This window comes from Netta rufina, assembly GCF_964035555.1.
Source record: "Netta rufina genome assembly, chromosome: 6".
Lineage (NCBI taxonomy): Eukaryota > Metazoa > Chordata > Aves > Anseriformes > Anatidae > Netta > Netta rufina.
In genome coordinates, this window is record NC_140129.1 from 30,561,625 (window position 1) to 30,588,682 (window position 27,058).

General features: G+C 37.7%; 1 protein-coding gene across 1 annotated transcript in view; it reads left to right on the plus strand.

Annotated features, from left to right (window-relative positions):
• The window catches only part of NCKAP5 (NCK associated protein 5), a gene marked incomplete at both ends in the record, with an annotated part of 351,457 nt that overhangs the window by 207,771 nt on the left and 116,628 nt on the right, over positions 1-27,058 (plus strand). The window contains one exon of the mRNA XM_084289510.1: positions 15,673-15,822. Within this exon, the coding sequence (XP_084145636.1) occupies positions 15,673-15,822 (150 nt within the window). The remainder of the gene's footprint in view (positions 1-15,672; positions 15,823-27,058) is intronic.

The window sequence follows — 27,058 nt, forward strand, 5'->3', positions numbered from 1 at the left end:
TTTCCTCTATTTGTTATATTAGTTATGAATGTGTGTAAGTGGCTGTTGGTACCAGCTACTTTTTTCCAGGTGTTTTCTCACCTCAGTTACAGGTTTTCCATTTTTGTTGACATTGTTATTTGCAGTTGTTGCTTCTCACTCACAGTTAGCAGGGGACAGTGAAACTAGTTTTGAAGACTTTATTACTGTGTTTATCATTTTAATAAAGTCATATATTCTGGCATCCCTAAAAGACATAGATGTTTTAGGCAACTTGACCTTCAGATTGTGATGGATAATATTATCAACACATATTCTTACTGGGTTTGAGGTTTCCTTATGAATCTGCATAATTTCTTCTTACTGCTTGTGGTAGGTGCATTTTTCTGTCCTCATCTGCTGTAAAGGGAGAGTCTCAGGGCAGATTATAAGAGGGCAATGATTTTAGAGGTTTTAAAAGGAACCAGGTTTGTTTATGCTGTTTATGAGAAATAACACTTTTCTAATGCACTGCTGTGTTCTGGAAGCAGGGAACATGAGGTGGTAGAAAGCCTTTTTTTAGTCTCTGGAAATGGGAATGATATACGTCCCAGTTAACCAGATTTTCTGCACATTAGTTCTTAAAAAAAAAAAACACGTAATGAAGGTCAGTCCTGCGTTTTCTCTTTTTAAAATAGAATAAGCATTTTTAAAGGGTATGAAATGCTGAAACAATATGTTAAAGTCTGCCACCAGGTAGCAATCCTTCTGATAAGAGATTTTTCATAAAATTGTAGTTACCTTAGTCCTTTCTAACAACCGATGGATCAAATATACAGCCATAGAGCTAAACAGAAATGTGTACTAGAGAGTATTTATCACTGTAATTGAATTTTCATTTTAAGTTGGAATTGAGGGGAAAAGAATCTTTTAGATTAACCTTCCAAAATAATCAATTTTTCTTGTTAAAATGATAGCCTGTAAAATTTAATTCCAGGATGAATTAAACTTTTTGTTGAACTCATGATAGAACCATTGTGCTTTCAGAAACTGGTTATAAAAGCATCTATATTTTACTCACTGCCCTTTGGGATGTGAAAATGAAGCTCAGTTCCCTCCTCCTGGTACAGAGTTTAAATCAATGCTTCCTGCTCACTCCTGCCACCAAACGGTGGGCGTTCTGAAGTGGGCTTGGCCTCTGTCTCTGCCTTGGGTGAATTACGTTTGTCTGTTTATAACAGATGCTGGAATGACTTCATTACCTGCTTTTCTGTGTTCTGTTTTACCTTGGAAACTGGTCCAACAAAAGAAAAAGATCTGCCTGGTTAGAAACAAGAACAATTGTTGCTTCCCTTCATCTCTAGAAAACAGCCTCCTCCACCTAGCAAAGTGCCCTCTAACACTTTTTTTCCCTTCTTTCTGGACATGGGCTTTTCTATGAATCTGCTAGGCTTATTCCCCAGACAGAGCCTAACTCTCTTTTAGAATCATAGAATCATTTAGGTTAGAAAAGACGGCTAAGGTCATCAAGTCCAACCATTAACTGTTAACCTAGAGTGAAGCTACCTCCATCCCAGGACCTTCAAGGACCCACATACCTGTTATTCTGGAGTTGTTTTCAATTGTGTGCTCCACATTGCATACCAGCGTCCTTCTCTTCCTGCTCTCTTCTTGTTCTTGGGAAAGTTTGACTGTTTGTTTTAATTTGGCTCATGGTATACAAGTCAGCTTGCAGTTTAGCAATTTTGATTTCCTTCTTATGGCCAATATGCTGTTTGCCTTGATTATGAATTTCTTTTCCCAATTTGTGACTCAGAAGCAACATTTTTTCCTTTCCGGAAGGAAAGTCTACTGCAGCTAGTCTACTGCATCATATACCAGTGTGTGATGAGTAAAACAGGCATAAACATGGAACATTTCCATGAATGTTGTGGTTTATTCTTCCTGACATACCTTTTGTTCATGTTTTATGCCAAACTTTTGAACAGTTTGTTTACTGAAAACGTTAACAAATGGCTCCATTCACATGCAAAACAGAGCATTTCTACCCTCCTACTGTTGTGTAGGCTAGAGGTGGATTCCCTTGTATGGTTGTTACTCAGTCACCAGGTGAAAACTATGCAGTGATTTAGGCAACAATCACATATAATAGCAAAAGTTAATACTTGAAAGACTCATTGAAACAAATAGTTGGCAATGAATCTGCAATCTAAAATGTTCATAAAGTATTTTAGCATTGAGAACCATATTAATGAAGCAACGTATGAATAATGGATGTGTTACTGAAATAAACTGTGTGGAAATCATGGACAAACATATCATTGAAATATATGACGAATTTTATTGCAAATACTTTATTGTATTTTATTGCAATATATACTTCTATTTTGTATAAAAATACTTTAAATATACTTTATTTTATATAAAATATTTTTATTGTATTTTATTGTAATATTTTATTGCAAACATTGCAAGTCCAGTTTTGGCAAGAGGCACCAATATTGTGATAGAAACATTTTATTTCTATCTTTTTCCAAATGTGCTCAGACAGTTTTTGATATATTTATAAGGGTAATTCACAAATGGAGGTAGAACTTGAAAGTACAACCAAGGTAATGTTTCTTTATACCCTGATGTATTCAGCTTTTTGGGAACATGATAACCATATTGTCATCCTGTATTTGGAAGTGAACTATAGATGTGAGCTAACACATGAGAAAAGATTTTTATTATATGAATAGCAAGTGATATATATACTCATATCTATATCTATATCTATCTATACATATATACAAAATGTATTGAATATATAAATATTAGCATTGTTTTGAAAGCTAGCCTTTACAGTCAAGCAGCTGCCTTATAGAATGTGTTGGTAACTGTTCTTCGTAATTAGTATGATATGTTCTGCACTCAGTGCACCAGAGGATCAGATTTTACTGCTGTTTCACAGCCACATATTTTGTAACAAATGAGGACATGTACTAGGAGATCTCCAGCGTGACATATCAACATATGTCCCATATTCTTTGACACCATGGTAAGCTAGTTTTAGTGTGTGAAGCCTGTTCAAATTAATATCTGAATAGTCATAAAAGATACCTCTGTGCAATAAACGTTGTTGATCTATTGACCGTTGTCTACATATTTGCTTTTTTACAAATCTAATTATTGTTCTGGGATGTATGAAATTGAGTTCTTATTATAATATCAATACGGCTGACTCCAGAATAAATATTGTTGCTAATGAACATTAAATGTTGCATAGTGTTCGTGTTAGAAGAATAATAATAAGATAGAGCCCAGAGCGTGCAGTATTATTGCAATATTTTGTTAGGTCTTGTCAGGATTCTTACTTGAAGCAAAATATTCTAACCCCTTCTGTAGAGCTAGCTGTCCTATGGGAATTTAATTTGCTGGACTTACAGATGGATGATGTGATTTCTTTGGGGTAAATGACTTCAGAAGCGGGATTGTAAATAAAATTCGTTGTTATCATTCTGCATAATAATATCTGATGGAAAATTCATAATGAATGCTCACGAAAATGTAGATAAGAATATGTGTGATTTGAATTGATGTGAACCATCGTGCTTCTTTCACTTCTTCAAGTTTATTTGACTAAAAGGCTCTAGTGTATAAGAGCTTTTAGGATATTTCCAAGAGGCATTATCCACGTGCATTAAGACCATGAAAGGCCAAACCAATATCTTATGTACTATTTTTATTGTCATTCAAGATGCTAATACTTTATCTAAGAAGGAAAGTGATCCACAGAAATAATTGTGAGCACCACTGCAGACTTTTCTTCCTAGCATTGTCCTTGTCTTCTGGATATCAAAAACTAGCCTGTTCCCTGCCTGGTCGCATTACTGGGTATCTAGACTCCTACCTGATTACAAATCACGCAAAGTCTTTCAAGTTTTCTTTGAACTCCTTTTGACTTTATCTGTCACTGCATAGTAATCAAAATAGATGAGGAAGGGTGTTTGTTGTGAGTTTATGATTTGTTACAATTCTGGAACCGTCAATATACGCACTGAAGCTCAGAACAGACGTGCCACAGTCACATCAGAGAGGAGAGGAGGGTCGACAATCTGCTGTTTAAAACACTGCATTTGGGAGACTAGATTTTGATTCCTTCATTTGCCACAAATGTCTCAATTTTCTTGGACAAATACATTTATCTGTCCATCTTTTACATTGTCTATAAAAAAGATGGTAACAATACGCTAGTTATGTTTAAAATGTTATCAGTATGTATGAACTGCTATTTCTGGTAACAAGAACTCTTATAAGTACTGGGTCAGATAATGAATAAAGAAAAGAAAAACAGACTTCCGATATTTTTTGGTAAACTTGAAAAAAGGCCTATTTCTCCCAAAGAGTTTTCTTGGCATACAAATATTTCTGATAGAAAAGGAATCAGTTTTGAAGTGGAGCTTGGATGGTCTTTGAGTAGAGTTGTTTTGTCTTATTTAAAAGTGTGGAAGTGAGTTGTGCTTGTTTTACGGAAATGAGCACTTGCGACTAAAACCATTGCAATCTTTTCTGAGCCCCACTGTGCTTCTTTGAGATTTAGTCTCCAAAAGAACACTGCTGTGGGGTGCAGGCACAGTCTTTTGCTCAGTGGGAACTGAAATCCTGAGATTTACACAGCCTGAAGCCCTTTCCCGTCTAACATCACAGGTCCTGTCATCCCTGAACTTCTGTGCTAGGAAATTTATCGAGGAGAAGATTACCACACTGAGGTCAGTGCTGTTGAGTCATCACCAAACAAAGTCTGGCTGAGAGACTGAATGGGGATCACAGGTAGCCTTTGTAGTGGGATGCTTCAGGTTTCTTTGGCCCTGGGCACAACAGAGAACATCAGTGTGATTCCTTCCAGTTCTTTCTGGTAGAGGTATTTGTCCTGTCTCATTTCTGTTCCTCTGCTCATTTCTGCACCTAAAGCAACACAAGTGGTGGCAGACAGTTTGAGCAGTTTCAGCCTGGCATTTGTGTGGGCTCTTCTTGCCGAGTAAGGGCTGGCTGGGTGATGGTGGTTCAGCTCCGGACTTCTCCTCAGTCAAGAGGAATGACAAGGTTTTGGGAAGGAGTGACTTCCAAAGAGGCTTCTTACATGTAGGTTTCATTGTGCACCATGAGAAGGACAGCATCAGCCCCATGGGGGAGATCTGTCATGTTTGCAGAGCATCACCACCAGCACAGTCATCTGCTTCTCTGCAGTGGCTTTGAACGTAGGAAAGTTCAGTTCCTTTTCCTGCCCTCTTGCTGGATATGTTTACATGCTTCTGCTTTAATGAAAAGTAGGAAAGGAGATAGATGAAGATTTGTCAGGAGTGTTAATACTGATAACTTCCATACGAAGATAAAGCAATGCCAGTTCTGCAAGACCTCCAGCTCTTGCTCATGAAGTCTGCAGTGTTTTGCTGATCGCTTTCTGAAGCAGGTGTCAGCAAGGTGTGACTGCATGGGTGATGCAGGCACATTTCAGGTGGCATTGTTGGGCAGATCAACCCTTTTTTTGTCTGTGTGTTGTGTGGAACAACAAATTTGGAACAGTTGTTGTGGCTGGCACTGGTAATTTGCACAGCCGTTGGTGTCAACAGGTCTTTCAGGAGAAGAAAAATTGTATCTTTTGGCAATATAATTTTATCTTAACACAAAATTATGCAAGTTTGATGTTCAGGCTGCTGATACGTAACATTTTATAGAAGGGGCATGGTCATGAATTGAAAAAAAGGCAGTAGTTGAATTCCCTAGCTGAAATCCACATAGGATTTTTAATGCTAACTGCTGTTGCAGAGAGAGGAAATATATCCTTAAAATTAAACTTATATCTCTGGATTGGAAGGACACACAGGAGACTGCATCAGCCGGGTCCCCTCGGCTACCAAGGAGAATGTTAGTAGGCAAAGGCTGGCAGCTCTGTGTCTCCCAGAGAAGGACTGAGGAGCAGCCACCCACACTCCTGGGACCTCCACCAGAAATCCTGGGCGGTCAGCTACACCAGCCCCTGCTCTCGGACTGCTTTCCACACCGAGAAACTCAGAGCTAGCTCTGTAACAACTAATTCCTTACAGCTTTTCTTTTGGTAGCCTTCCATCAGTGTGCAGAGACTCTGTTAGATATTTGTTCCCTCTTTATCTAAACTGAGGTTGGATTCTTGCCCCCAAAGGGCAGTGATGGTGCTTCTCAGACACTGCTCAAAACGACAACGTCGCTGTAAGGAAGTTGTGTGCAAATAGTTTTCCCTTCCTGATTGTTTGTTTGTACTACAGTAACGAAGCAGTGGAGTTATGTTTAACATAATGAAGTCTCAGAACTGAAATTTGCAATTTGTGTGTCTATGTTTCTCAGAAAACAAGCTGCTCTTTCCTTCCTGGGATTTTCTATATATCTTTAGTAACAAGCAGTGCAGATTGACTGGTATGATGATACTGTTATGTACTGTACTGATTTTAAGTCTCTGGTTAGATTTTTCTCTACAATACAGAATTTGACTTTTGCTGTATCATTCTTCTAGATCTTATTTTTGAAAGGAGTCCACAAAAATCAGCCCATAAACCCTGCCTGAACCCTGTGCATATGAAACAGGCATAAGGGAAATTCAGAGACACTCAGGAAAACAAGGTGATGATGTGCTTCACAGCCTGGCAGGTGCAGGTCATCCTAGTGCATACAGGGACTTCCCATTCATGCACAGCAGGCTGCCTGCAGCCTAAATCTTGCCCTTAATGGTGTTCTTGTGATTGCCCTTTTTTTTTTTTAATTCAGGGAGAGAAGAGCATGGCTCTGACACGCCTCTGCCTGGTAGTCCAAAGAGACTGCAATAACCTCCAGGAGCTCCTAGCACCTGTCAGTTTTCAGATAATCTGTCTGCTGCTCGGAGACACGCCAGTATCTTGGAATGCAAAGGCCAATTTATTGCTCCTTATCTGCATGTCTTCCTTAAGCAGGTCAGCTCCGAGCTGCCAGCAGGGGCTGAGGCTGGCCCACGCTTCGGCAGCAGGAGGAAGCAAGCCTGCTGCAGCGCACTCGCTGTGGGACCGGCACCACTTGCAGCCCCGCTCCAGTTCTCAGCAGAGCAGTGAGATCCCCAGGGAGCTGTTGTCATCTCCCATCTGGCGACTGCTTTCTGAGCTCCCAGGTCTGTAGGGTGTCTCCTGGCTCTTGACCAGAAGATTTTTATAGGCTAGGGACCGGCTGGATCTCTGTTGGGATCCAGAAGTGCTTTTTTGACCTACACAGCATTGTGCATCCTGGGCTGCTATTGAAGAGCTTCTGGTTGGGCAGGAGGGACGAGCGAGTAAATAAGAAGCATCTTTATCTCTCTTTTGTGGTTTCTGAGAAAAAAAAAATAATGAAGAAATAATAAATAGAGTCCAGAAAGAAAATAATAGATAGAAATAAGAAATTAGAAGTAGAGACTGCAATCAGCTGCCTAGTGACAAAGAAGTTGAATTCCAGTTTGTGTTCCTTGGTATTCCAAGGATGGGTGACATGGCCAAGTCACTTGCTCTCTATTTCCACATCTCAGTTAAAGATATTGCTCCTTCTGCATTTTGAACTGTGATTCATTTATGTTTGTAAAAAGGCAGTTGGGAATTCTGTTTTTTAAATTCTAAAAAAAATGAAAAAATTCTAGACAAAATTTTGCTTGTTTTCTGAGGAAAAAAAATGGAATGTAACATGTATTTACAAACATTCTCCTTGAAAACTTCTTTAAACATAAGAATGAACTTAGAAGTATACCAATAGAGGTATATCTGTTCTGGAAATAATTTACAGTACTGATCAAGAAAAGTATGTATATTTTTAAATTCAGTTTAATGTATTTGATACAAAATATAATAACAGATTTGAAACGGCGGAGTTTTGTTGAGATTGATGATAGTTGTTCCTCTGTTATATTTTTTTGTGGAGATGCATTTTGAGTTTGTTTCAGGAGTTGCCCCAACAAGATTGTGAGACAAACGAACTGTCCTGCAATTTGCAAAAATTACCTCGTTATGTAATAATACACTTTTTTTTTTTTTTTTTTTTTTTTGGTCCAAATCACACAGGTAGCTTCTTAGGTCAGCTTCAGCATTTGTGCTTATGGTGGGAAACAAGTCAGTTAATACATTGCTTTCATTCCAAAGTACTAGTTAATACTCGTCTTCAGGTATGTTCTTTAGAACTGCTTTGTGGTATTCCCGAGAGAAACCATGTACAGAAAACTGGATCAACAAGTATAAGTTCTCAGGAGACTTTCTTGTGGTTAAAAAAAAAAACACTGCACTTAAAGTTTTTTATTTCATTAAAAAGAGTAATTTGGCCTTCATCCAAGTAGTGAAAAGATATTATTTTTTAGAATGTGAAAGGGTTGCAAAGGGAAGAAAAATAGGCTTGTTTCTAGCAATTTAAATCCAGAGTAAATCTGTTGCCTTAATTGCCATCACATAGAATTTACCCGATTTAATTATCATAATAGTTTGGTTTGTTTGTACTTCAGTCAAAGGTAGATATTTTAATACAGTCACTTCAGTCAAGTGCAGTCACTTTAACACGTACAAACTCATTTGTAAAAGTTGAAATGCTGCATGTAGGTTTCCTGTGAAGAAAGATGGTTACTTCAAGGGTGGTGCTAACGAACCAACTAGTAGGAAAATATCTGCGTGAAAAACTATGCTGCAGATTCTTCTCATAAAGCCGTATGAAGAAGAAACATAGGAAGAAGAAACAGCTTAGCTCTTGAATACCTCCTTTCTGCCAATTGCTGTTGAATGTTGCTGCAGCCTTCCATTTTGAGAAGGCAGTGACACAACACAGAGCTGCTGCCACCTTGCCCTGCCATCGCCATGCCTGAGACCTGGCACACAAGGGTCACCTCCAGAATTGTCACTCCCTGATTTCGCTTCTGACAGCTGAAGTGCCAGAGGTGAGGGTGCTGCTGATCCTGTGAATGCCCATTTACTAAAGTCAGGATGGTGTCAACAGCAATATTTGGTCACAGGTTAGTGCAGTTCCCTTTGGCACCCAGGACTGACTTTAATCTGGGGACCTCAAGACAAGAAGCTCCATCTAATCTTTCTGATTTTCTAAGTTCACTTAGCAGTGAACTTCAGTGCGAAGGTTTTCTTCTCTTAGAGTCCTTTTTGATCAGAACTTTTTCAGAACTACTTGTTTCTGATGCATGAAGCAGCCAATAAAAGCATCATCAGGAAGTTTATTAATGTGACTGCAGAAGTGCTCATAGGGGTGGTAGCCTGCACTGCTGAAGAGAGTTTTGAGTGAAGAATAATATGTAGTACATTGAGATTGATATGTGAGCGGTAGGAGGCTCGTATCAGAAACATAAAGAAAGTACTTTGTTCTCTTATCCATCACCCATATTTAATCTAGGGAATGTTACTGCTCACTCTGTTCACTCTGTAAGTCAAAACCAGAGATGAAAAAGAAGAACTTTATATGTTCTTCCTGACAACAGTAATGTTAACCTGTGAACAATTTGGGATGTTTGTGTAAAATGTTGTGATATATGTGCATTCCTTCCTTTTTCTTCAATTTTGTCAGCTTGTTCAGAACAAAAGCTGTTGGCTAAACAAAAATATATTATTATTGCATTTGCTGATGCGCTATCAGAAACAAGGCTATATTTTAGTCTACCCTTCCACTGGGAAGAAGTGAAAGAAAACAGCTGAATACATAGAGACAAATAAGCAGCTAAAACAGAAGTTGTGTTTGTAGCCTTATATTGAGAGATCATTTAGATTGCACAATTCAGTTGTGTGTAATTTTTTTTTCATTGTAACTTGATTGTTCACTTACTTTTTTGGGGGCCTGAGTCATGGTATTCAATTCGATTGCCATTAGCAGATAGAGCAAATAATAATAAAAGAAAACAGTTGCAGCTAGAACAGACATATTCATGTCACAGTGACATCAGTAACTACTTGTGTACAGGGCATCTTGCAGGAAGCACTTAGCAAATTCATCAGTCCTGCTTCATATCGCATTGACTTAATGTACAAGTGTCCTTTATGCACTTCAGGTTTTTCCAAGTGAAATCGGCCAAAAAGCCTGTCAGAAGAAACTGCAAACATGTCAAATGGCCTATTTAAGAGGGATTGAGTCCCAGTAAATGTGTTAATTATGATAAAGGAAAAAAAGACTATGGTGGGAGGTAAAAGGAGAGCAAGGTGCCACTGAAAAACAATTTTAAACTTGTTGGAATGTTAAGTCAGTAGTCCTTGGAGCAATTGCTGTCTTTTTCAGCTTCTGCAGTCAAATTATTGGAGCTAGTTGTGCATAGCTTGGGGCTGTTTTTTCCTGAAAGTACAAAGAAACCCTCATCTACTGTTTTTATCTACATTGACAGTCTAAAAATTCTCGTTTCATATTGCTCACTCGCAGTGAAGAATAGTGCTGAACACTAGGAGGTCTGCAGTGGAAATAACACTGAAAGTACATAATCTAAGAATACATCAAGACTATAGAACGGCCTTGCAAGAAGCAGCATTCAGAATTTATTATTACAGACACAATTCTGTATATGGTTTTGTAAATTGCGGTTCAGGTTTGGAGGTTAAGAGTCTGTCTTTCTGATAGCACAAGAGAGTGTTAAAAGCGTAGAACTAAAGGAATTTACCTGAATTACCAAACTGAGTTACTGACAGCTCAGTACCTATCTCACTCAGAAAGAACTGCAGAAGCTCCTGAGACATGCTCATGAGAAGTGCTAACTGGTTTGAGATGCTGAGCTAGCCACATAGCGTGGGTTCAGTATTGACTGGATTCTTGGGGGCATCTAAGTACATTCTGCTAGTAGAGATTTACATTATGAAAGTTGCTAAGTTTCTTCTAAAATCAGTCCTTATAGCCAATTATAAACACAATTTAATTATATGTCTTACTTTTTTTTTTTTTTCCTGTGTGATTAAAGTATGCTATTTGGAAAAATGCAGGCACGAATCTCTGAAGAATTTGAATTTGTAACCCTTATAAAACCATTGTCTAATGAATTTCAGAGGTTGGAGAATTAAAAGGAAAAAAAAAAAAAAAAAAAAGAACTCTCGCACTCTAGCATCACAATCTTACAATCTGACACCCCAAATGGAAAAAGGGATAGTTTGTATTTGAGGGATCTTTACTGTGTGGCATCTGAAACACTTCACTTCTGTGGAGGGCTTGGGTTAATCACCTGAGAACGATCTCTAGCTGCAGTAAGTAAAGATGTCATTTATAATTATTACTTATCAGTTTCCAGACAAGCAATTCATCATCAAATGCTCATTGAGAAAATCAGCATCTCAAGTATCTTGATCTTTTTTTAATTCGTTTGGTTCAAACAGGATTATGTCACATGTCCTTGTGAGAGATAGCTGTTTATAATCAGCACTGTAGAGTACAGATCCAGTTATATCAGGTTAAAATTAGGCTGTTATATTATTGTAGTCACTCGTCCAGTGAACTCGAGAAGCTGGGTAACCTGTTCTAGTGACCATATAACCACTCTCCCCCAGTGCAGGACTTTGCATTTGCCATGCTGACAGCTATGGCACGTGCTGTGCAGTTGCTGGCTCTTTTAGTTTCATGTCTGGCAAGAGCTCCTCCTGTGGAAGCCTGTCTGCTGCATTAACAGCATTAAAGACTTCTGTTTTCTTAAAGTTTTCTCATTTGTGTAGGCAGTTCCTGCATGGTAACATCTCAAAGTAGCAAAAATTGAAACACAAGGTACTGAGGAATTATATGATCATTTTGTATAATGTATTTGTCCTTACTACTAGAGAAGAGTCCTGATTGCAATTAGTGCCTAATCATTTTGTTCGTTTTAAAAAAGAAAATCTAGAATAGATTTTTTGGAGATACCTTTATTATTATTATTATTATTATTATTATTTGCATCATCTGACTTTTAGCCCTCATTTTGAAATTTTGTAGTTACAAATTGAAATATTTTAAATTGTATTCATTTTTTTTCCATTTTTCACGCGCGCGCGTGTGTGTAGTGTGATTCCTAGGAAGCATCTTAAATAAGATGAAAGGCCAAGGAATGACAAACCACACTATTGCCAATAAAACTTCAAAAGTACACTCATTTGTGAGATTGCAGTGGTTAAGAAATAGCTGGCTAAGCATCCCTTTGACATTTGGCTGTTCCCCAGAAAGGTGACCAGACTCAGAGGACAGGCATTGACCACGACTCCCAGCGACTAAAGCTGTGTTCAGAAGGTCAGCCTGTTGCCTTCCTTGGGATGAAGGAGGAGGCAATTCCTGAAGTAAGCACTTTTGTGTCTTTCATCTTCTTGCAAGCTGCTATGTGATCTTTCGCATCACTTCAGTTACACTCCTTTATTTATAAACAGCAGAAACACTCCCTAGCTCAGTGTTCTCAGACGTGGGCAGAAGGGGGAAGACTGGCTTTAAAAGTTTATTTATATTCCTACATATTCCAGGAAAATTATTATTTGGAATTTCAATTGGGTTTCTGCTCTCTTAGTTTGTTGTTCTCACTTACATTTATTAATGGAAAGAGGAAGTATTATACTGTTCTTTTCTACTTGATCTAACTGAAAACCAACTTTTTGATGAGTCTCAGTGAGGTCGCTGTCTTGTACAGCTTCATAGATCAATGTCTTCAGTGATTTATATCTTCCCATTGATTCTAGAAAGCTTGCCATTTCCAGACTGCCGGCTGTGTTTTCATCGGTTGTTTTCTATTGGCTGGAGGGCCTACAGCGTTTGATCAAAAGGTTCATCATCAGTGTACTATTTGTTTGATTTATAGAGCAAACAATGCATAGAAATAATGATCAGGCTAGGATGTCATTTTAGATTTGAAAAGTGAAGTTGGCTTCAAAAAAGCCATGACAGTTTAAACCAGTTTGAGAAGCTTCCACGAGGTGGGACTTGATAGCAGGTCTCTCATTAGTTTCAGTGAGATGGGTCCATAGTGAGCAGCATAATCCTAGTTTCCTTTTAGAAAGATTTGAATATTTAATATTCTTATTGTCTCTTTGTTGACACAGAGCATTAGAGATGTGGATGAGTCTGTACAATTCTCATCAGGCTGCTGAGCTTGCATCCTCTTAGGGTACAGGCATGTGTCTTAAACTCTTGGTGCTCTGGGGAGACCATGCCAGGCTGTTGCTTGTTTTTTGGTGTCCAGCTTACTTCCAGAGTGTGGTTTTCATCTGTTACCTTTCAAGAGAAGTGAAGCTGCATTGATCAGCAGGACAACACTTACTCTGCCTTTGCAGGACTTCCGACCCAAAGTATTTTGCTGTTCAGCTTGCAAATCCAGCCTGCCTTTCATTGTGCAATGAAAGGGTGCACAACAGAGACACTGTAAAAGATTGCAAATATGGTCTTTGTTCCAGGTAACTCCAGCAGTACAGGAATCTAAGGAAAAAGAAAAAAAAAAAAAAAAGAAAAAGAAAAAGAAAAAAAAAAAAAGCAAGCTGTTCCATGCCATTGTTTTCTGCCTTCAGCATGCTCACTCCAGAGCTTTCTGTAAGATTTGATCAGCATCATGTAGAAGATGCATATTTCCTCTTGCCCCTCCCTGTCTTCTGCCCCTCCCTGTCTTCCCCTTGCAGGCAGCTGCCTTTGACATTAGCAGGCTTATCACTTTTAAGAGGATTCTGTCATACCAAAAGCCTTTGTCATCCTCCCCCTTACTTGACTTGATTTTAAACACAAATAGTATTTATCCTGCACCTTTTCCAGATAGGATATGTGATATATCGGGGCCTTTTTAGCCCATGAAACACTGAAACTAGTTTATTATTAAATATGTGAGCTGTATTTAAATACTCAAGCAGGGGTACAGTGTGAAGTATTTGCAATTATTCTAGTGCCCATCATAGCAAAGCAGGATGCGTATTCTTGTTTATGCCACTGGTGTGCAAAGTTCACCAGGTTTTGTAATTAGAAGATGAATTGGTTACTTCTTCAGCTGTTTGAATTACATCAGAGGTACCTTTGTCAATGTTTTTCTGAGTTCATTGAAATACTTTATGTGAATGTACTCATCAGGGTAACTTGAAGGGAAAGGTGTTTAATGGCTCTTCTATAGATGCTTGATCGTTGCTATCAGTTAGTAACAATCACACAGAATCACACAGAATTTCTAGGTTGGAAGAGAGCTCAAGATCATCGAGTCCAACCTCTGACCTAACACTAGCAGTCCCCACTAAACCATATCCCTAAGCTCTACATCTAAACGTCTTTTAAAGACTTCCAGGGATGGTGACTCCACCACTTCCCTGGGCAGCCTGTTCCAGTGCCTAACAACCCTTTCAGTGAAGAATTTCTTCCTAACATCTAACCTAAAACTCCCCTAGCGCAACTTAAGCCCATTCCCCCTCGTCCTGTCACCAGGCACGTGGGAGAACAGGCCAACCCCCACCTCGCTACAGCCTCCCTTGAGGTACCTGTAGAGAGCAATAAGGTCGCCCCTGAGCCTCCTCTTCTCCAGGCTGAACAAGCCCAGCTCCCTCAGCCGCTCCTCGTAGGACTTGTTCTCCAGGCCCCTCACCAGCTTCGTCGCCCTTCTCTGCACCCGCTCAAGCACCTCGATGTCCTTCTTGTAGCGAGGGGCAAGAAAAAAACAAACAAACAAACTGTATTTATGGTTCTCATGTGATCAGGATAACACTAATGCTGGAAACCTGATGGAATGGCTCTTTGAAGTCAGTGTTTTGAGGCTTTGTGCCTCCTGGTTTCTGTAAGAGTATTCAGTGATTAAGCCCATAGCTTATAAAATTGATTCTTGATTAAAGTTTTAAAATGGTAATAGTCCATTTCTAAGCTAGCTAATTTTTTAAAAAGGCATTGCTAGAATTGTGATTCACAGTGCTGATTTTTAATTCAGTTATGTTTATGGGTTTTAATTAAGATAATGTTTTGCTGTTAAGTCTTTGAAGAGTAATCAGATATTTGCGCAGTTATTCAAGTTGGACTGTTCTTCATGAAAATACATATTTTTATGTCTAGAGTTTTTGTTGCATGTTTTTGTAGTCTAGATGTTTTGCTTGCTCTATCTCATTCTCTCAACAGAGAACTTGGGCACATAATTAATGGTGTTAGTAGCATTCAAGTGTTCAAATCTAGCATTTTTATAGACATCTTGTAAAACCGAACAGCCGTAAAACAGCAGCAGCTAATAATACCCAGTCTGACTGACTTGTAATAGACTGGGGCACTTCAGAAAATTTTGCTGTCAGGTTGATTCTCTCTAGTTGTCTGTTAGTGTGGGTCTTAAATCAGCATTCAGGTAGTAGCTTGGTTCTCAGCCCATTATTTAGTAATTCAAATATTAGCTCAAGATGAAGAAAGGTGAAATACATCAGACATGAACATATGTTAGCTTTTCGTTAATAAACTGCTTTATATCTCAGTGGCAGAATGTTTCCATTGAAAGAAGATACACTCAATTTTCATTGCAACCTTAAAAGAAGAAAATGCAAGTTACTCTATTTAAAAATGATAAGTTCCAAATTTTAAGTATCTTAAGTGGATGTAGCAGTTCATTTGTGCATACGCTTTTGTAGAACTGGCATAGCAGCATGTTTAATAAACCCTTCATGACTCCATTTATTTAGTTCTGTAAGTTGCAATTTGCTCTGTCTTTTTTTCATTCATATACAAGGGAGATTTGAAGATACTTGCATAGTTAACTTCATTTCCACCTGTGAGTAATGACATTTTAAAAAATCATTTCAGGAAAAGCTGTCAGAAGACAGTAGGAAATGTAAAGAAGGCATGGAAAAAATTCACACAGTAGTCGATGAAGATTCAAGAAGTGAAAGCAGCAGCACTGAAGAGGAAAAAGAAAAGACAAAATTGCTATTAGAGCGTTTGAAGGCTCTGGAGGTAAGAAATACAACAGTTTCACACATAAAAGCCCACCTTGTCCCCTGCCTCATTCGTTTATTGTCACTGAATCTCCCCTGTAGTATAAATCTAATCTTTCTCAGTTCACCTGTACTCATATTATGGGATATTTCTTTTTTATAATTCATTTACCAGGGATGAATAAGAAACTCAGTCTTAGAATCACTGAAAGGATTTCTCTCTAATGTTGAGCATCATATATCTTTATAAAAGTCTTCATACTTGATTTTAATTCAACTGAGATCATTTAAAGAGAATTTTTTTACTGTTTTTATTTCAATTATTAATATTTTCAGACAAATACAGATGGTTTAACAACTGTCATAAAACCAATGCCGCTTCATTGTAGTTTATTGCTCAGCGTGCTCAAAGACGTGGCTCAAGTCTTTTTACTGCTGGACTGTGGAAAATCTATTTCTTGGTAGACCACAAGGAAAACTGCACTCTTCACGTTTTTAGTCCAATGGAAAATCAGGGCATGCAAAGTACTGAATCTTGTGGTACTTATTAATCATAATCTCTATAATTCAAGATGGTTAAAAATTCCTGAAGAAAAAGTTCTAGTTTTGTTAAGCAACCATGAAGAAGGTGCAGGTAGGATTGTAACCACTATATATTTATATATGTATGTTTACATATATGACCTTCCTTTGTTCTCCCTGATAGAAACATGGATTTCAATGTGTATAAAACATTAAGACTATGCAGAATTTAATATAAATTAAAACTAGTAATAAGACATTTTGAATTTACAAAGCATTTGCTTCATTCTCTTCCATTCAAGCTATGTTGCATTCTGTGTATTTATAAACGAATGCATTGCAGTGACTGTAGCAGCCTTTTACCTACTCTTGGTAAGCAAGGTCTTCATCATTGGGCCTTATACATTTTCAGTTCAAAGTGATGACTCTCTTGCCATCACTTTTTCTCATCACAGTTTCTATTTTTGAGTTATACTCTGATCAAAATAAAACTCTGGATTTTTGTTCTTGAGGACTTTGTTAAAAGTAAAACATGGACAGTTATAACCCTGTTTGGATCTAAATACAGATTCTGAAATCTGAAAGGTACACAAAGTCTCTGTAGTTTTTCTTTCCTTTAAAATAATGAGCAGTTTGTAAAGTAAACACATTTAATATGGGCCCAGAGAATTTGTGGATGTCCCATCCCTGGAGGTGTTCAAGGCGAGGCTGGATGGGGCATTGGCTAACCTGGTGGGTGGCATCCCTGCCTATGGCAGGGGGTTGGAACTAGATGATCTTTGAGGTCCCTTCCAACCCAAGCCATTCTATGATTCTATGAATATTAATTAACCTTAACTTTGCACAGAAACCAACTGCTCAATAGGAAATTTTTAAGGCCCATAAACCACTGATAAATATACAGTTTACTATCATCCTGCTTTATCTGTCAGTGGAGGATGACTGTATGTTCTTTGTGGTCTTTAATTTTCAAATACGTGTGACTTGTGTTTACTTGGCCAGAATCTTAATCAGTCTGCATGACAGTTTCAGTTTTTTATGTCCCCAGTTAATAGGAAGTTGTTCAGCAATGTCACGGCCTTTATCAGTTGTGGCAAACTGCCCAGATATGTAACATAACATAATGGACAGACAGAATCTAGGCCTGGAAGGTGAGTGAACAGATCCCCTCACTGATGTCAGTGCTGTGCAGTGGCTTGTTAAAAAAGCACTTATTGGTGAATGCCAATACTTCAATAATTAATCTACATAAGTAGTCTAAGTAGCTATCAAAGTTGAAGGATGAACTGTAGGACTATCATTAATTGTAGCCCAAGATAATTAAAACAAAGTGTTGTTAATTGTGTGTTGTTTAATGGCATATATTCTCGCACTTGTTTTTTCTTGTGAAGAATATAAATTGTAATGTCAAAGACTCTATGGTTTATTAATTGAGACATACTTTTTTTTTTTTAAGTTATATGCAATTAGGAGTTCTAATCCTTTACTATTTGCAAAGCAATTACTCTAAATATTTTATTAGTCTTTATAAAAAGGAACGAAAAATTGCTGTTTGCTAGTTCCTGTGCAGTGGGTGTCAGAATCTTTAATCTTACTTTACATTATTAGATGTTACAGTATGATACACAATTAATAAAATCAACAAGACTAGTAAAATACTTAGTAAAGTTGGTCCTCCATCTGTGCACTGTAGAATCTGAACACTGCATATAAACAGAACTACTGAAAAGAGTGAAAATGTGGGGCCTAACTCATTAAAGCCTCTTACTATAATTTCAGGAATATCAGCACTTTTAAAAATCTATTAATATGTCTTCGTATAATTTATTTATTTTTTTAAGTTAGTTTGGGTTTCCTGTCCATGTTACCAGTTTAACCCATGTAGCCTGGTCTGTTAGAGCATTCCATCCTCCCTCCCTACCTGTCCTACTGCTGGGGTGCACTTCTCCTGAAATGAGGGCCTGTGTGTACGTATGTATATATAAAGGGATACTATAATGTCCATGTGGGGAAAAGTGTGATGAATTGGTGTAATGTTTTTATTATAGAAAGGTTTTTATTCAGTAGTTAAGTTTTTTTCCTGATTAATATGTTCTCTTGATTGGTGATATTCAAAGAAACAAAAAAAAAATTGGATAAGTCCAAGCTGATTTTCAAGTGAATGAAGAGAAAAAGAGAAAAGCCATCCAGCACAGGAATAAATGGACAGTTCAGCCAGTACATATATAAGATAATAAATTGTTTTTTTTTGTTTGTTTGTTTGTTTCTTTGTTTTTAATACCTACATGGGGAAAAAAAACCTCCTGATCCATGCATGAAATAGTTTTTATCCCATCCGTTGTCAATTACTCCTATGGTAGACATGAGGTGAGTGGTGGTTTTCTCCAGGAAGTTCTGGCAAGGTGAAGAGAACTGCAGTCATCTTGGACTGTCAGATACTGACCAGCAAATTATTGGCTTCAAGTGGAATAAAGGGCTTAGGCTTCATTTTCAGAGAAAAACTTTCTTTAAATGACTTCCTTATCAGTGGAGCTGTATTTAACATTTCTTTTCTTATACTCAGATGCTGTCAAATGTATTGCCAAATAAATGTCTGTAATATGTTTTAGGTTTATTAAATTCTGTTTAACCTAGAAATTTTCTCACTGAACAGTAAAAACCAGTATAATACAGTGTCTTTGTAGTCAGCCCAAGTGAAAGCTATCATATACTTCGATAAGAAATATATATACATATTCCCCAATTGCTCCTTTTACCTGTAATCTTTTTACATTCTTTATCGTTTACAGCAAATTCTATTTCCACTCTACTGACTGATAAATACCATACGTTTCTAATCAAATGAAACAGGTGACAAATAACAAATGGTTCATACGGTCTTGTATTCCGTTTTATGTAGTTGAAATTAATTGTGATTTCCTGGATATCAAAACTACTTTGTGCCTTCAGCATTTTTAGTTGGCTGTTCATGAAATGCCACTTAATTTACTTCAGCAGTTGTTATGATCAAATGCCTTAAAACTCTTACAAAGAAAAAAAAATCCTTGATAACTCTGTGTATTTGGAGTGCTGCAAAAAATGAAATGTTAACGAAGTACAGGGAATAACATCAACTCCTCGGTGGAATTTCATTTTTTAATCTGTTTTCATCAGCAGAAGGATTGCATTCTTTTATGTTTTGTTTTTGAAACCAGTAGCCAGCATGTACAAGAAATATAAATTATTCTGGACATGCATCAACCCCTGTATAATGATTTCAGGTATATATATATATATGAAATTACATTAAAACAATATTATTGCTTTTCCAAAGTCATATGCATGTAAGTTGGGAAATTTTCACAAAGACTTTATTTGACCTCCTGGGGACGATGGGTATTACACAGACTCAAACTGCAAGATTTTATACTATTACTTTCCCTGTGACAGCCTTTTTCCAGTAAGAACAGATTACACAGTCACAGTGCACAGAGGAAAACTTTGGGAATATTCTACATTTGAAAATCATTATCTGTCTCCTGAGACAAGGGCTTCATTATCCAACATGGATACGGGCTCTTTGCCCCAATTTAGCCTTAAATGACAGAGCTACAGGCTGCCCAAGCACCTGCATAATTGCAAGTGACTTAAACTGATATACTGAGTTAGTGTCAGTCTTAATCTAAACATGTCTGTAAAAGCCATAGTTACTTTGATTTAAAAAATTTAATCAGTGATAAATAGTGTGTCAGCTTTGAAGGCTTATTAAAGTCTGTCATTTGCACAGACATTTATGCGGTGACGATAATTCAGCATGAATTAACTATGTCTAACTGTACGAAATGTTTGAGCTCTTCCAGACTTCCTTCTTTGCCATTGCAGTACTGCAACTTTCTTTTCAAAGCAACTTTCTTTTCACAGTATTTGCTTTTGAATTTATTATCGCAAATCAACCTGAGGGCTCAGTCATCCCCACAGTAAAGTTTTTGCTTATGTTCAGATATAACTTCTGTGTTGCAGTTTGTGCCCATTGCCTCTTGTCTTGTCACTGGGCACCACTGAGAAGAGTCTGGACCCATCGTCTTGACACCCTCCCTCCAGATACTTATACACATTGATCAGATCCCCCCTGAGCCTTTTCTTATCCAGGCTGAGCAGGCCCAGCTCCCTCAGCCTTTCCTCATATGAAAGATGCTCCTTTTCCAGTAAAAAAAAAAAAAAATCTTGATACTGTGTCCTTTCACACGGTCCATGTCCCCTCAATTCTTCAAAAAGAAAGGGGATTGTGAGTCAAGGTGGGATGAAAACTCAAGAAGACTGGATTCAGTTCCTGTCTCAGCTCCAGATTTCCTGCATCCTTGTACAGACTATTTTACTTCTACCTTGGTACTACACCTGGAGGCAAGCAAAGAGCTAGAATGGGGCATGCAGTCAAATGCCTTGGGAAGCTGGTTGGTTTCGCCTAGCCTCTTCTGTCTGTACGTACTCTTTTACTTAAAAACATGGAACTGGAAACAACTCCGGCCATAATACCCTGGTTCAGTCTGGTAGGGTAACGTTTTACACATGAAACAAAGAGGAAAATGGACAACTTTGGCAGAATTAATGTTTCAAGTCTGGATGTGTCTATCCAGCCATTACCACATACAAGGAAAATCTAAACTATAGATCCTAGATCCATTCTGCAGGGGGGAAAAAAAGAAAAAGTGGTTTCAGTGGTTGCCCTGGTTTGCTGACTACGCTTACTTCCCTTCCAGACCTTCTGCAATGGGAACTAATTCTGTTGGCCTCAAAAACTAATGATTGAAGGCTGCTCACAACCTTGCAGCACGGCACCAAATTGCAAGCCACTGGAGTAGCATTAAATTGTAACGTTGAAGTTATCAAATGAAAAGCCTAATTCATGTGTGAAAATCTCATTGCTTGCGGGTGAGTGAGACTCAATGAAAGTTTCAGCAAACTAAGCTGCAGTAGAACCAATATCCGCTAGGGAAGAGTCAAGGAAATACTCTGATTTTAATTATGAAATTCTGCCCTCTTGTCCTTTTGCAGTTCATCATAGAAAGATGTGTTTTGTTTTAATAAATTGAGCTTTTGGGACAAAACTCACTCAGGATAATAAGCTAAATGTTCAAATATATTAGAGGGGTAATTTCCCTTGTATCATCACCATTAAACAAATGAGAAAGTATGTCAAGTATTTCCCATATTATGCTTTTATTACCCTGTAGAAGAAGAGACACATGGTATTAACAAACTGTGAGATGAAAAAGAGATATGAGAAGGTGACTTCATTCCTTTGGGCGTGTTGAGAAGAGAGCCTTATTTTGGCATTGTGTGATTTTTGTTTTGCTTTTACATGGTTTTCCTGTTTTTTCTCATTTTCCATGTACTACAATGTCAATTGTAAAGACAATTAATAATTGTATCATTTTATGTGAAAAGAAACATGCATTATCTAAGTGCATTTAAACTGATTCAGCCAGAGGCCTCTTCTTAGCCCAATGCCTTGACAATCCACATAAATAGATTCAATATGCTGATCACCAAAGGCCAACCTACTTAATCCTAATTATTGGATTATTTTACTTTTAAATCTTCCTTCATTTTAAATCTCTCCTCGTAGGAGACTTTTATAATTTGTTTTCTGAACTGTGCCTAAGAAGTCTTTTTTTTTTTTTTTTTTTCTTAATAGATAGCCAGGGATCAGAAGATGAGGCTGGAAAAGTTTTATTTCCAAAGTTACACAAAGGCTGATAATGAATCGGCATTGACTCACATCACTGGTTTCAAATACAGCCCAGTTTATTCCAGCTCTTTGCTGGTAACAGTACTGTCAAACTGCTGTGGCTTCCTAAGAAATGAATACGTTTTTAAATGAAAACCAAACAAGTACTATCATGTGGAACGTATGCTATAATCTGTTGATGCTTGAACTCTTTCATTGTAGATCTTCAGTGGCTCAGTTATTCCTAGTGTTTGAGAAACAAATCCCGTGGCTTCTACCTATGTCTCATTGCCTTTGTGCTCTAGGATGCGTTCCTCTTTGCCATCTGTCCTTACCCTTTCCTGCTGCAGTCTCCAAATGCACATCTTTGCCACATGCTTGTACCTTCCCTTTTGCCAACACGGGCCTTCCTGCCCATGAGATCTTCCTCTGTGCTTTCTCCATCCCATCCTACATGCTGCAGATGAATGCATGAAGCTGCGTTCTCCATAGATGGCACACACCCTGAGTTGCTTTCAATGTCAATGCACCTTATCAGTTTGGATGTTAATAGAAATTATATCTTCGTACAGAAGGTGAATACTAAGAGAAACCTCTTCTGGGCAGACTAATTGAATTCAGTTAGGAGGTGATGAGTATTTAAGAAAAGAGAATATAGTTCTCACAGACATTTAAAATATTGAGGATCTAAATGGACTTTCTTATTTTCTCACTCCCTTTACAATTTTTTATCTAAGCCAGACAAAGTTCATGGCAATTTCTTTTCTGGCATGCAAAAATCGAGATCTACTGTGGGTATAAATTTACGCAGGGAGGTTGAAAATAGCCCACTGGAAGAGCTGTTGAGATTTGCTCTTTCTTGTTGCTGTAACCATTTGATGGTATCATTAGAGAGAGACTGCTGATCCTCTGTTCCACCAAAACAGCTCCATCTCCTGAGCTAGGATAGAGGCTTCAGATAAATAAGTCTGCATGGTAAGTCATTGCATCCATGACTGGTGGGGGAGGTCGTGCATATCTGAGTTTTTCTGACTATCCAGTTGAATGAGAGCTTAAAGTACTTAGTTTCTAAAATCAACCATGGTGCCTCCTGGGAATTTTAGTCCAAATGACAGATGGTATTGTTTTCATTTCTAGTAAAGCCTAGAAAAAAAATAGGGAAGAAGAAAAAAAAATATTCAATTGCATCTCCCACAAAGCAACACAGCAGTGGTTCAGAAGTTAAATGTTTTGGGTTTGGTCAAAACATGCAGGGCTTCTGAATTTTTGGCATGTGGTGAAAAGGTAAAAGCTCTCAGATTGATTCTCTGCTTTCTGCTATGAGATTCCCGTGTAGCAGTAATCTTTCAAGATGTGCTATTTCCTTGATCCACAGAATATGTGCTGATTAGCATTTCTGTTCTATGAAGTTTTAAAACTGCATTTAATTCTGTGTCATACACCATCACCAGCAATTTTGGTGCATATCAGAATTTTTCTTCATTAGCCTGCTTATGGAAGGAATTTAAGTTTTAGTAAAGGTTAGTAGCTTTCTAAACTAGAGTCAGATATTTCAGATATGCTCTTATCACACACATCAGTCTTATCTGAGTGAGGTACAAAGCACCTCTACCTGAGAGAGGTAGAAAGGCAGAGTAAATAACTTAGGTTATTCCTGATTTGTACCTTCTCAGAATAGATTAACAAAAAATGTCATTTTCCATGATAGTAAATCCAACATCTTCCATGTGGAAGAAACATCTCTTCTGTACAATTTTTAATTTACATTCATATTTGGGTCAGCATACTGTTTAGAAATGTATTTAGTTTACCTGTACTGTTCATTTTCTGCCCGAATTATGGTGTGTGCACACTTGAAAATTACAGTAATACTTTAGGATACCTAGGATGTTATATTGAGCTCTAGAACTTTTACAAAAAATAGTGAGAACAGAGATAAACATTTAGATGTTTGCTTTAGCACAGCTAATTGTAATTGCTTGTATTTACTGTAAGGGCAGATTTTTCTATGATATTCCAATTTTTTACAATGGCTTTTTTCTTTATAATTCTTTTTCTGTGGTACTTACTTGGCTGAACCACTCTGTAAGAAGTTCAAAATACTGAATATAGCAACAAGAATAATGATTTGGTGCCAGAAGGTCTGAGAAATAGGTCTAGGTAGTGGAGAAAAGGTAAGTTACAGAAGTGAAGGAAAATCATCGTGGTTTTATTAAACCTGTCAAATTTTCTCTATTGAAATAAATGTTAACCATGTTCTGCAAAGAGTCCTTGCTAGGTTGCACCGAAGGAATCTGATATTTTGGTCTGACTTTTATAATTTAAATAAGGGTAGTTTTTCAGTGCCCTTCTCTCCATTTGTAGTGCCTTCTTGCACGTAATCAGTAGATAATGCGACTTACCTTTTATAGCAATCAGGCATGTGATACAATTGAAAATTCACTCTCCTCTCTGAGTGAAATGAGATTTTCCAATAGTATGTTATAGATCTAGGTGACTGTGTTTATCCCAACACATCTATCATTTCAGAGTGAGACTCAGAAGTTTTTTAAAACAGTCTCTATCAGGTGTGCCAGGCTGGGCCAGACTCCACGAAAGCCCCTTTTGTGAGCCTTCTCATTCCTCACAGCGGCACTTATTTCAGAGGAAAGATTCTGCATAACAGATTTTAGAATCATGCCTTATATTTTTAATTTGCATACTAATGCATGCAATTTGGCTGACAGTAATGGGAGTCGTATAGTTCATAAACTAAATAAATAGCTGCAGTTCATGTCAAAGTAGCATTATCAAGAAAATCCCTGTATTCTGCGGGCATTCTCTACTGGCTGCGCAGGAAATCCCAATTAATTTACCTCAACTGCTGAATTGAATCCCTTACAACCCTTACATAGCAAAAATAATTACTCTCTTTTCATTTCTTTGCACTGGCCTTGGAAAATGAAACAATAATGAGGTCCGCATGGTGATGCACTTTTTAGTAGTTTGACAGTGATTTCCATCTTGCAGGAACACAAAATTAGAGATTACAGCTGAGATTCTGGGCAGGTATAGTTACACTCAAATTACTGGAAATTACCAGAGCCATGCTGACTGGCAGCATATAAGTGCTTGTCATGATGTGGATTTGGGCTCTTGCATTGGCTGTATGTTTACCTGCACATGTGAAATCTTTCCAGTTAACATACTTGTGGAATTCAATATTCACTGGCATTATTTTGCAGCCACTTCAAAAATCTACAGCAGAAAAAAAGCAATTATTTTTAAATCTACTTAATCTATCATATCTACAACCCCAGATTTTAAGATTAGTAATAAATATATAAGAAGAATAGATAAATCAAATGTGGAATAGTCTTACTTCAGTCTATTATGTAGGACCGTGATTTTTCTTGATGGTTCCATAGATACTTGGTAACCACTAACCAAATATTTAATTTAAGTTTTTCATCAAAAGCGCTATGTGTGGACATGATGTAACCTTATATCCACTGACATACATGCCTGCATGTATATATCCATGCTTTAATACACGTTTACAAGATACAAGACTATTAAATGCCAAGAATAGTTTTTTTGGTTTTTGTTTTGTTTTGTTTTGTTTTGTTTGTTTGTTTTTCATAAAGACAATCTTACCCTTTTTTCTGTAAGTGTTTGATAATTATTTGTTTTCAGACACTGCCCATCACTGCCTGCTCTAAGTTCCCTTTCCCCATATGGTGTCAGGGAGAGCCTCCATTCTGCTGCTTCTCAGGATGAGCACCTTTCCTCTGCTTCCCACGTCAAACGGCTCAGACAGGGTCTCTGCCCTGGGTAGCCTCTGCTCTGCCTTTTAGCAACGTGCAGCTGTCACCTTTCCGTTGAGACCAAGAACTGCCATCTGATCTTCTTGACGTATGTGCCCGCGTTTCCTCTGCAGGTGGAGGAATGATTAAATTGCCTGGCAGGGCTCCGCACGCGCCTGCGATATGCAGGTGCATAATGCCATCTAGAGGGCAGAGTTTCTTCCCTTCCCACAGGAATACCTGAGATAACTACTGGCCTTCCATTACGGGTGGTGACAGAGCCCATTCATCTTTGCAATTCATGGACTTTCCTATTCCTGGTCTGCTTAGTATAGATGCATGCAAGGCCAAGACCTGGATATTATTTAGAAGATAAAAGGTTCCTTTAGTAATTATAACTCTTCCCATTTATAAGCTTTCAAGTTTCCTTATTGTCTTCCAACAATCAAATGACAAGTTCTTCCAGAGTAATCTTTCTGATTTTAATGACCTTGCTCTTAATATTCAGGTTCTTAAGAAAAAGAAAAAAAGAGGGAACAAGTAAGACCAAGGTTTTTCATTCACCTTTTCAGTAAATTATTCACTAACAAATCTAAGACTAAAATACTAAAAAATGGTTATTTTGTTAGCCACTGTCCTCTGTAAAGTTATCGTAACAACAGTATCAGGTCAGCCGAAGAAGTGGATCCAAGGTTTGTTGGGCTGTGGAGGCTGTCATGCGTTTGACACTGCCAAGCAAGATACTTCAGGTAGCAGAAGCATCATTTTTGTTGGGACTAATTAACTCCTCTGGAAACCCAGGGCCTTAGCACTGCTAGAACAGGATGTTAGAAACCTGAGCTAGCTATGGGGGATCTTTGTAGAGCTGCTTGGCGAGTGTTGACTTATCTTCAAAGCTAAGGAAAGAGCTTGTGTCTTTCTCTTGGTTCCTCTTTGTGGGGGGATATATATATATATATATATAAATATGTATTTTTACATACCAGTGATGGTATTTTTTGTACTCTTTATCAAATGTTTTGTCCTTCACAGTGACTCAAGGGTATCTATTCAAACTTTTACCGAATTAGGTTGGTAAAACTAGGCATTCTTAGTTCATTGTAACAAAGGACTTGCTAATATTAGGAGAAAAATCTATTTTTCACAGAGAAATTGAATAGAAATAAGAGATGAGAACTTCTGATGTTTTTAAGCAACTGATTTGCCCTGCTGGTGACCTCTGCCAGGCAGGGATATTTCCC